Genomic DNA, 12,116 nt, shown 5'->3' on the forward strand with positions numbered 1-12,116 from the left:
GTCACACCTGAATCTTCCCATCAACTCCAGTCATAAAATTGGATACACGTAATGTTCTGCAACACTGTGATTTTCTGAAGATGGAATTTTCCCATTTGCAAGAGACTGCCTTCACTGCTGAGAACCACTTAAAATATTTTGCATTGACTTTATTCTCAGCAGCAATAGAAATACTGCATCTCAGAGCAGTTACAAGCACCAGCATGCGTATGACATGAAAACTCCCCAAAGTACTGTGATTTTTTTTTTCCAGAATGGAAAAAAACTTTCTGGCATTTTTCACGTGAGATTTGCTGTTGTTTGAAAATAAAAGGGAAAACACTTTTCTAAGACCATCCAGAAAAACTCTTCCTCCTACAATAAAGGACACAAACAACTACAAGATCTTCTGCCTATCTAGTCACAATACACAGTGCTTAAGCAGTGCAATTTTACTTATGTCTGTGCCTTATACATGGGTTCACGCATACAACTACATCTCCCACTCACCAGTGACTGACACGCAGATCGGTTAATAGCAAGATCCCAGGGCACAAACCCACCATTTATGAAGAGATGAATGAGCTCCCTCATTCTTGATAAAGATTGAGCGATAGTAGTCAGAAATGACAGACTCCCTCACCTCTACTGGTTGCACCAGACTCTTGCTGGAGGTGCATCCATGGAAAAATTAAAGGGAAACTTGTGCCACATTGGGCAAAATCAAGACTCAAACCGACATAAGACTCCTGTAAGAAATGCTAATAATGTTGTTCTTTATTACTCTTAAAAGCATTAAACCAAATATGAATGATGTTTCTCATAACCTTCCCCCACTCCTCCATACAGGCAGAAAGAATTACCATTTCCATATTACACTGCCTTATTTCTGAGCCAATAATTATTAATCTGTTAATAACCAATTCTGTCAAAATACAGCACTCAACTCACCTGGCCAGTAAGACTGACTTCAAATATGCATATCTAAATAGATATTTGCACAAGCCTCAGTGACATTTACTTCAGTATTGTAAATTATGTGTACCTCAAGTACACATATTTATATTGTTTCTTCACAACAAATTTCTAACAATGTTGGAAAAAAGCAAACCTGAACATGCAGACATTTATATGTCAATAACACTAAGATTATGAAAATAACACGAGAGAAGACTAAATATAAGCCCACTGTGCTCCTTTTTGTTTGCTAATTTCATTAAAGCATGCATTGAAAGACAGAATATATCATCATCTCCATAGCAGGCTTTCTGGATACTGTTAATTGTTACAATGCAATAAACCCTGCAACAATCAATAACGTTTTGGAACCAAAAAAGCTTTTTAGTGTATTTATGGAAACAAAAACTCTGGAGGTTGACAAAACCTTTCATTACACAAATAGTGCACCGTGGTCAGTGCAATTACACAGAAACCACCATTTCCCTAGTTTATCTGGTCACTGAGGTTTTGCTGTATACTGAAGAGAAAGTGGATAAATTATGGCAAAAAAAAAGTGTATTTTGTATTTTACCAATAAGCAGAGAGGGAGTTAAATGGCAAATGTTAATCATTTTTAAGTTGAAAGCAACCAAGGACCTGTCCTGTTGAGTATTACTATACTGGTTTGTTGCTCTTTCTTTGCATTTTATTTACACTTTGCAGGCTTTTAATTAAAGAGAGTGGCTAGGATAAGAACTGAAATAGCCATTTTTAAAGACCAAAATAGCCACTTTTACGCAAACAAAATACAGATTTCAGTTATTTAGGATATAGCCTTCCAGTAAGTTACTTTTTCACAGAAAACAAGTAAGCAGAAGTAGTAACCTCCTAAAGCAATGACTTACAGTTCTCAATACTAATTTTTCCAGTTAGATGTTATTCTGTGCAAACTGGCTCAACACAACTGACTGACTGGTAAGAACAAATCTCTGTGGCCAATGACTGGTTTTACACAAGTTTTACTTTGAAGAGAACATCTGTACTAAGTAGAAGAAAAATTTTAAAGACTTCCAAGCATGCCTCCTTATAGGGACACAACGAGGGACAAAGTTTATCTTGAACTTATTGCTACAGCCTTCTCTACAGCAGAAACGTAACATCATCTTTATTTCCAGGTGAGAGTCATTCATCACTCAAAGCTCATATAGACAGTCCAGTCTAACGGCCAGCACTGGCGGCAGGGGGAAGCAGCCTTCGTTCACATTCCCATGCAGCAACTACCAGACCATCCCTGCAGAATTTCACACTCAAGGATCACAGTGGAAATTCAGCATTTAAAGCTACACCTACTAATGTCATCATCTTTTCTTCCAAGTCCAAGTCACGCGGTTGTCATCTTGGTCCACCGATAGCTTGTGTTGCCACGCATGTTACTTGCCTATTGTGTAACGGCGGGCTGCACACTACACAGAGGCCCAAGCAAGCCTCTTCTGTGTATACTAAATAACCACTTTTGTCGAAATATGTAGTGATTTCTATCTAGGTATTATAAAAAGTACTGTAGGCATTTTCACTGGAAGATACAAATAGCATTGGCGATGACAGAAAAACACGATCATTATGGGAAGATGATGGAAAACGGATCAAGTTTTTCTTCCTGTATTTGGAATACTATTTCTAGTAGCTCATCTAAAAGGAAAGTCCCTCTCATTTCTACCTTGACCTATTCTGTGAAGCATGAAGAGTCACCTCTTGTGCAGATCATGTTCTGAACAGTCTTGTTTCGGAGCCTAACTTCTTTCAGCTTTCTAATCTCAACAACCTTATTCAATTACAGAACAAATAAGCCAATGGCTTACACAAGTTACATCTCACAGAAAGAGAGCTCAGGAATGGATACATTTGTTTTCAGTGCAAACAAATTCTATCCTGCTGGATTCTTCTCTTATTTGGACAAGAGATTAAACTGTTCACAGTTCCAGGTGATTAAAAAAAAATAAAATCAGTAACATACATTCACTTTCCCGAATAAAAAATAAAGAATATTTGAGAAAAGTTAGTCTTACCCACAGATTTCTATCTTTTTTTTTTTTTTTTGCACAGCTTCATAGCTGCTCTCCATTTGCACCATACTGAAATGAAGTGGACATCACCTCTGGTGCTGCTCAGTGTACACAAAAAGCCTCTCCTGCACCTCTGTGACACCCCTTCTGCCTCCTCCTCTGCAAGTGATAGTCGCTTTCTAAGGAGCTCCTACCTTCCACCAGCCCTTGTTGCCAGGGCTACCTCTTGTTTTAACTGACTCTGTGACATTGGTCTTGGAAGGCAAGATGACAGAAGCTATTTTCCCTCTACTATCAATCTCACTGTTCAGAATCCAGACTAAGCCATGTTTAGAATTCACATATTAGCAAAGAGATTGGCTGTAAACAGGTCCAGTATGTATCAAGTAATTTCGTCCAGAATAATTCAAAAGGTCTTGTATATCTCCACAAAGTATTTCTTCAAATAAAAATGCAATGCAATAAGCAAAAAAAACCCCAGAGGCTGCATCTCTACCTTCATCAAATTTGTTTTATTCTCTTCTTGTCCTTTTATATCAAGATTCGTAAGAAAAATGGTAAAAGGGGTTTTGTAAGAAACGGCATTAATATATCCAAGTTCAGTGAATAAGCACCACCGTTCACCGCATTAAGAATCAATGCTATAAACATGCTACCCACACCTTACACACCTGCTGGTCTGCACCCCCTTATTTAACATCATCTCAGGTCCACAGAAAGTTTTGTAATTCAGAGACTTAAAAAATATTTCTTTATATTCCTTCACATACCATCAAGACCGTTATGATGGCTGTAGTTTCTTTTCCCCAAAATACTTAATGAAGAGTGATTGGAGGGTGCAAGCAGTCGTTTTGCACTTGGACTTTGCAGGCTTGGTGTTGACCTGATTACATTGGGTTTCACTGCAGGGTGAATCTCTGTTTGAGATGAGAGAAAGAGAAAGAGAGACAGAAATTATACATACTTGATCTAAAAAATAGTCTATTCAACATATTTAATTTACATTTACATTTCAAGTGGAAGAAAAGAAAGTTTATTCTGCATGAGTATCTTTACAGGACCTTGAATAACAATTCAAACGCAAGTCTTATTACCTACAGTTCCTCCAAGCAGGAAAAATTTATTTCACTTTAGATTGCCCAAGTTCAATACTATGGTGTAGGTGTGTAAGGATTTCAGAGGTTGAAGGGTAATACAAATCAACCTGAAACAGTTCTGCATTTACATTTTCCTGCCCTTCTGAGGCCTGTATTGGAGCGATACACCTACAGATTTTTTTGCAAGCAAATAAAAGCATTTTACTACAGTGAAATCACCTCAGTACCTCAAGCTACTCATTATTTTCTGTCACAACAAGCAGCTTTAGAGGATCTTCCCAAACACGAGACAGCAGGTGCAGCCCAGCCACAGCAGGGCTCTGAAGCTATTGACCGTACCGGGTCCCCCAGGTACCGCCAGAGCCCCACAGACACTGCTGGGGAGCTTCAGCCATCCTGGAGCTCCCAATGCGGTTCTCGGAGCATGATTATTTTGGATAAGGAGGAAGCAGGTCGGGTAAGAGGCAGGGAGATGCATCTGGCCAGCACACTTCAGGGTGGCAGCGGCTGTGTTTGCCAAAAGCTGACACAGCCGTATGGAAATTTCGCAGTCACCCGCCAGATAACAGCGGCAGAAGGAAGCCCCAGCAGAGTCCGCTTGTCCTTCATCAGGAGTTTGCTGAACCAATTAACCTATTCCCACCACACACTTGGGTTCAAAATGCCACCGCTGCGTACATCCTCAGACAGCCCCAGATGTGCGAGGGACACCAGCGTGCCCGGGGGCAGGTCCCCGTCCTGCTGACGCCGGCACCGAGTACCAGCTGCCGGCACCACCAGCCACCTGGCTTGCCCACCCAGCGGAGGGGCCTGGGGGTGGACGGGCTGGCAGGTGGCATCAGGAGAGTCAGCTGCCCCCCGGGAGCGAGATCGGAAGGCAAAAATTAAGTACTTCCCCATCTGTAGCCCAGGTTTGCACCGCCTGAAGCGCGCTTCTTTCTGCTCTTCTGTTTATAAAGCATAGAAGCTGGGAACGTGCAGTATCTGAAGTAAGGCCAGGTATCCACGGGTGAGGCCCTCCAGCCTCTGCCGCTCTCAGCTATCATGCAGGAGAAACAGAAACCATTGCACCAAGTCAAAGCCCACTGCAACAGCAGATTCTTCCGCCTTCAGAAATGCCAAGGAAGCACGATGCCACGCGCCCACCCGCCCAGCTCCATGCCCTGGCTCCCATGGAAAGCCCCCCTTGCAGCCGGCAGGCACCCAGCCCACCCGCCCCGGCCAGCGACCGGCGGTGGCTGCAGGCAGCTGGCCCTGTGCCGCGAGATCACGGTGTGCTTGCCACGATAACCTCTCAAAGGCAGACCCATAAAGTTGGGACAGCCAAACAGTTTCATCAGTACCCTACCAGGTAGAAAAGAGCACGATGACCACAATGACTTGGCCACGCTGTACCGGGAACAGCATGCCAGGAGGAGACACCGCCAACAACCTTCACATTTCAAAAGACTTCACTTTGTTAACTACTGGTTTAGTCAGAGCTTCCAATCACACTCTTAAAGCATGAACACCCTCTTCCAAGACACTTCAAGAGGGTCAGATAAGAAAGAGTAAAGCAGGGTAATGCACAGGCAGGTGTTAGGATAGCACAGAGCCAGGGTACAGGGAATTGCTTCAGGGCACTCCTGTAGATTTGGGGGGGTGGGGTGTAAAGGCTAGCTTGATGTCACCAATCTTTGCAGAATTTACTTAGACAAGAGCTTTCTACTGCCATTCACTGCAGTACTCACCCATTTTTCATATAAAAGAGTTTAGGAACACCAAGTATCCAGCACATTTCAGGGCATGTCCCATTTGTCATGCTGTAGAGAACAAGCATCTATTTTGCTTTTTAACTAAAATGGGAACAGAGGCACGCTTAATGTTATGAACTTTACTGACTGCTAAAGCAAAACTTTTAACCGAAACAGGAAGGTTTGTGCTGTCTGCTGAAGACAACTGGAATTTGGATTCTAAAAATGCTCATTTGGCAATCTTTTCCAATTCTCTGAAGGAAATGCTTAAATTTTAGGGCGAACACCACTAAAAGATTATTTCCCATAGAGCTCCAGCAGCTGCATTCAACATATGAGAACTCATAAATTCCTTCTGTCTACAGTGTATAGGAGATATAATTTTGTATTTTCAGGGTAAGCAAGCTGAAGAAGGAAGCATTTGCTTCCTTTGACTTTTATTCCATTTGGAAGTCACTAATGTTCCATTAGTCTACCACAAAGGCTGTCCTTCCTGCAGTAGAGGGAGGAAGGCAGCAAGACCAAGCTCTTCCTTTAAGTTGTAGAAACAATCTTATTAGCCAGGACCACTTTGCAATGGACTGTGTCCTTCCTGTGAGGTCTTAACACCTTACATTCACCCATCCTCTGTGTTTAGACTTGCTTCAAATATTTGCGTGATTTAGATCAGCACTTTCTAACTAGCTGCTTCATCACACCTGAGAGGGGTAATGAGGCATTGCAGGGTTTCTGCCTGAATTACATTATCCCATTGTATTATTGTGTTCTGGAATAATAGTAATTAGGGGTATTTTAATACCTGCTGCTCTCATCCTTGTTCTATTGCCTACTACTTCACTGAAAATCTCCTATCACCTGCACCTTCTGCTAACTCAGAGAATTATAACATCCAAACAACCCAAATTCTCCCTTCACCCACACAACAAGTAACCAGTTGGCCAGAATCAGACTATATGATCATTTCTGAAATAAAACAGGAGTAAGAAACAATAATTGAATGATGTATTTAGGAATCCTTTTCTAAAAACTTTTCCTGTTTCCACTAACGTCACTAGGGTAAACAAAGAAAAGTTGAAGTTTCCTACTGAGTCACTTAAGTAAGCATCCTGGATTCCAGGGGTGCTTAAGCAGCTGCACCTCTCTCATCTCATCCCCTCAACATGCATCCCAGCTGGAAACATTAGCCTGGTTTCCTCATAATTAGGAGGTAATATAGGACATTTAATTAGCCAGGGGCTCACCTTAGGGGGTTTGTTTAGTAAGCACAGTGATGACTGAAGGGATTGCAGGGGATTAGCCCCAGCTCCCTGGAGGACAGGACCTACTTTAATACTTAACCTGCCTCACCTGTGGAACTGGCAGCCAAGAAACAGAGCTGGGATAAAGGGGAGCAATGACCCAGCACGTGCAGGGCACTGAAATCCTCTCTGCCTCACCAGCAGGGCTGAAAACAGTAGTGCCCTGAGACACACAGTGAACTGCATGCCAATAAATGTCTGTGGGAATGGCATGACTGACTCCTGTATAAGGTATCACAAAATATTTAATACTAAATTTTATGGGGAAAATAATGCAGGCGTTACTTACTCACTGGAACATGCAAAAATCCCAAATAAACAAAGAAAAAAAATCACAACCAAACTGAACGGAAAAAAAAAACAAAAAAACAAACACCAAGGCAAATGGCAAGCAAAAAGCCAGTTTCTAGCCATCCTTATACAGCTAATTCAGATGCATATATTTAACTATACCGGTTACACTTCATATCTCTGTAACATATATTTGCTTTCAATTGTAGCAAGATGCCTTCAGCTGTGATACCTTCACTTTCCATGCAATCAAACGCTAAGCAGACTCTACAGAGACCTGTATTTTAGTGCAGTTAATCTTCTACAAAGCCTTCACCTACCTACACATCACGCTGACACTGTTCAGCCCTTTACTGCCATTAAACCTACAGATGTAACGCTCTCAGAGGTACCAAAACAGCCCCTCGCTAACTAACTAACATGGCACTAAACACATGCAATATCTTCTACGATTACAGACACTGCCATTTCTTCTTTTGACTGCACAGACAGCTCAGGCAGACAAACCACCTCCTGCCCGACTTGCCCCCCCCTCCTACAAGCACAGCTCCACCAAGTTCATCAAAGCAGTGTTTTCCTCATTCACTCTAATGACAACATATGTCATACACACAGCTGGGATGCCTGTAGGAAGTTATCACCAGCTCTTTTCCTAAACTCCAGGGCAGGAAGGATCAACATTCAGTGAGAGTGGGCATTAATTATTTATTAGCGTGCTTCCGGAAGTTTGGATTTTGTTAAAACTGATGTTCTGGAAGAACAGTTATAACTACATTAATAGCTGATTTCTGTTTCACTAAGTCAGACTGTTACTGTTTACTTTGCTCCAGCACAAAAAAACCTCCTACTGATTGAAATTCTGAGCAAAACATCTAGACTGGGCTTCACCCTCAGCTTCCCTTCTGTAGACTGGGATTAATACACTGCAGAATTATTGACTGATGCTCTCATCAATGAATTGATTTCTATATTCACCTGAGGATTAATAGAAAGCCTCTGGGGTATCTCAACTCATATATGACTGCGTAAATATTCAACAGTGGTGGTTCCTTGCAAAGAGGACAATTTTCATTTTTTCTAATATGGAATCACAATTACTAGGATTTATCCTTTCCCCATTATTTTATGTGAGTTCACTGTCCTCCTGGCCATGATCTCAGTACAAATTTCATCACATCTTTTAAAATTATGGCATTAAACTAAAAGATCAGTGTCTCAATATGGTTGAGGTCTCCTCCTTTTAAGCACACAGGAACATTACAAGTGGATTCAAGGGGTACAGTAGAGCAGCACTGAGCATACCAAGTACCTCCTCTCTGAGTGCTTATTTTTTTTATTTAGGCTGTCAGACTATTTTTCACATTCTAAATTACATCAGGTTTCACTCTGCCATTTTAAACCAGCATCAGAAGGCTTTCTGCCTATATCCTGTAAGCTCAATCATGCAGTTTTGCAACCGATAGTGGACCAGAATTCTAATTACATTATTCACTTTACAATTTTCTTGTTACTAAAAGCGTAAGTCTCTTACTCTATGCATACAGGTTTTTAAAGTATCAGTACACACTGAACATTCATTTATTTGGTTTGTTATTCTCTGGAGGCAGATACGCACCTAAATACCCAATGATACATGACAGTGGTTTTCTGGTGCTTTTTATCTTCAGAGGATTTCCAGCAAGTTCACAATGTCGATCTGCATCTGAGAATTTTAAAGAATAAAACTCAGTTTAAATATTTTACCATTACAAATATAATTAGGACACACCAACCAGCTTCTGACTTGCATTTTTACCAGAAATTTCTTTTTTCTTTTTAGCACATATTCTTCTTTTGGTCATCATTACTACTAATAATGGATACTTAAAGGCAGGCCATGTTCTCATTCATGCAAGTGACGTTATGATTATTTTTTTTAAGTTCATGTAAGTTCTAACACAAATTTGATTACATGTTTTGCTAACAAATCCTTTCTGGAGACAGTCAGCTAGGGAAATAAAACAGATGAAAATATGAATACTGAAATAAAACCAGTTCTGGCTATTAAAAATAATTTACACTGAATTCTTCATTACTTTCTACAAGTTTGTCTAGCTCTAAATGGGGTAATACAAAGGTAAGAAGGATTTAAAGCTGGGACTACTGATTTCTGTCACGTCTTCCTCTGATAGTACAGTGATTCGTACAACTCTTAATAAGCAAAACAGAACACAGGGGCTATCATGGCAAGATGAAGCTTAAAAAACAAAACAAAACAAAACACATCCACCAAAGAAATCCTTTTACTATAAAATTTTGAACAAAGTGGTCATTTGTAACCAAGTATGACAGAGCTCAAAGGCCTCAAAGAGCATAACTTCCTGCAGAGTAAAGGAAAATAAGTAATTCAGTAACTACCTTAATTTCATGCTACAACTATGAACTCAAAGGCACTGAAAATACACAAGCAGAGAATCTGTCTAAATGCCCCAAACATAGAAGCGTTACTATGAAAAGTTTCACGCACAGACAATAGAGTCAATCAACCTAAGGCAGGAATTTCCAAGACACTAGGTTTCAGTAAATAATTTCAAGACTACTAGAACTATACTACCTTTTTTTGTTTTTTTGTTTTGGTTTTTTTTATTAACTACTCAGAATGATGAAGTTATTTGTCTTTTACAAGCACACAGTAATCCCCATATAGGGCTTTCAGTATCCCTGGAACACAGGTATTCCGTTTTGTACAAAACTGCATCCACACGTTGATTGCATAGATCTAGAATTCTCTCAAATGGAATTACTCCCCACGTACACATACCTACATGTACACGTTTCTTCACATAGTTTTCACATATGCACATACAGATCTGCATTTTCTAACAAGCTTCACAGGAGCTAGATACTACAAATAGCTTATAATACTTGTAACTCTGCTTTGTCTACACCTTGTGTTTTACCAGAATGTTCCCGTTTGCTTCATTCCAACACGAGGTAGAGTACATAGTCACACAAAGACGGTAAGACACTACAAAGAATAATTTACAGTATCTTCATATATTCTATCATATTCTATCTACCTCTGTGCAAAACCTATATAGGTCATGCAATCACGGAAATGACTGACGTAAGTATTTCAGTATGTTCACAGATGTTTTCAACACAGCAGACAACACACAACTTATTTCAATATATTAAGGAATCTACTTGAAATTCTGGAAATGCTAGCTGGTATCCGGGCAGCCCAAAGGTTACGGCCCTAATGCTGAGTACACAAAGTGCTTTACTATTTTATCTTAGTAACAAAATACACTGTTCTCAGTGGAAAAAAGAAAACCAACAACAACACACTGAACCTGGTGACTGGAATATTTTTAATATTCCACAACACCTGAAATATTTTAAGTGACAGAGTAGAATGATGTGCCTCCACTATCTCCTTCAGCGAAATAAGCACAGACCACATTAAGTATTTTATAGTTACTTTGGGAACAGCAAAGCATTGCCTAAAAAGTAATTAGCAAGAAAATTTTCCATCTACGTGTCTTCACTGTAAAAAAAATAAATTACATTGAATCATGGTGAGGTATTCATATGCTGACTGAGAATACAGAGTGCAAAGAGAGCACAATTTCCATGCTTAAGGCAAAGCATGTTCACCAAAGGTACTGGGTTGGTAATCCAAAGCACACCTATTTATTATAACAATTAGGTACATGTAACAGCAGCAAACTTTAAATCACAATATGGTACTCCCATAAAACTTTAGAATAGAGTTTATAATCTTTACACACTACATACAGAAAAACACAGAAATTATTGTGCATCACTCTCCAGTGTAAAACTGTAGAATAGAATTTAGGAAAGAAATTCTCAAAAATTAAAAACAAGTCCTAAAATCAAATCCGGGCTTCCACATGAACAACAAAAATGTCAGGCAGATCACTGAAATAGTGGAAGCTATGAGAAAAAAATAATCTTAAAAAAGAAAAATTATTATGTTTTGTAGTGTACTTTTTCTAATGTATCAAAAGCAGAAAGTGTGCTAGTGCCTGCAGCAACAGGATCAAGGTGTGAGGAAAATAAACAAAAAAAATAAAGGCATGGCAGAAAAGCTGAATGCATTCTTTGCATCAGTGTTCACTAGGGAAGAACTTAAAGAAGCTCACTTCCAAAAATCCTTTTACAAGGGAAGTATGACAATTGTGTCACATCAAAGCATCCACAGGAAAATCCAGAACAAACTGGCTAATGAATAAAAACAAGTTGCCAGGGCCAGGTGGAATTCATCCAAACGAACTGTCGAGCACGTACACTACTGGTGTTTAACTAATACTTAAATGGGTCTGGGCTCAAGAGAACAAACCCACTGCAAACATGGTAACATTCCTCAGTAAGCAGGTCTGCAGACTGGCAAAGGGGTTGAACTATTAATAGAGGATCCAAAAATACAGAAACATCAAGACCTCGTCAAGGGAAAACACGTTTAACGCGTTCACATCATTCAGCGGTGTGTCCTTGCCACGAGCAGCACGCCTGCAGGCTGCTCCCCACAGGCACAGGCAGCGGGGCGAGGGAGGCAACCCTTCCCCCTGGGCCCTGCGACACCCTGACCGGACCCCGTGACGAGTGCTGGGATCCCCTCTACAAGGGCACGGACGTTCCGAAGCACGGGCAGCTACCGGAGGGTCATCAAGCTGGCCGGGGGCTGGAGCACAGGCCACACACAGACAGCCT

General features: G+C 40.5%; 1 protein-coding gene across 4 annotated transcripts in view; it reads right to left on the reverse strand.

Moving 5' to 3' along the window:
• The window catches only part of MTA3 (metastasis associated 1 family member 3), a 136,610-nt gene that overhangs the window by 37,067 nt on the left and 87,427 nt on the right, over nucleotides 1–12,116 (reverse strand). For all 4 annotated transcript variants that reach the window (XM_055816412.1, XM_055816413.1, XM_055816410.1 and 1 more), the window contains exons 15-16: nucleotides 9,016–9,102; nucleotides 3,752–3,898 (exon numbers count right to left, since the gene is read on the reverse strand). In XM_055816412.1, the coding sequence (XP_055672387.1) occupies nucleotides 3,752–3,898; nucleotides 9,016–9,102 (234 nt within the window). The remainder of the gene's footprint in view (nucleotides 1–3,751; nucleotides 3,899–9,015; nucleotides 9,103–12,116) is intronic.

This window comes from Falco peregrinus, chromosome 11, assembly GCF_023634155.1.
Source record: "Falco peregrinus isolate bFalPer1 chromosome 11, bFalPer1.pri, whole genome shotgun sequence".
Classification (NCBI taxonomy): domain Eukaryota; kingdom Metazoa; phylum Chordata; class Aves; order Falconiformes; family Falconidae; genus Falco; species Falco peregrinus.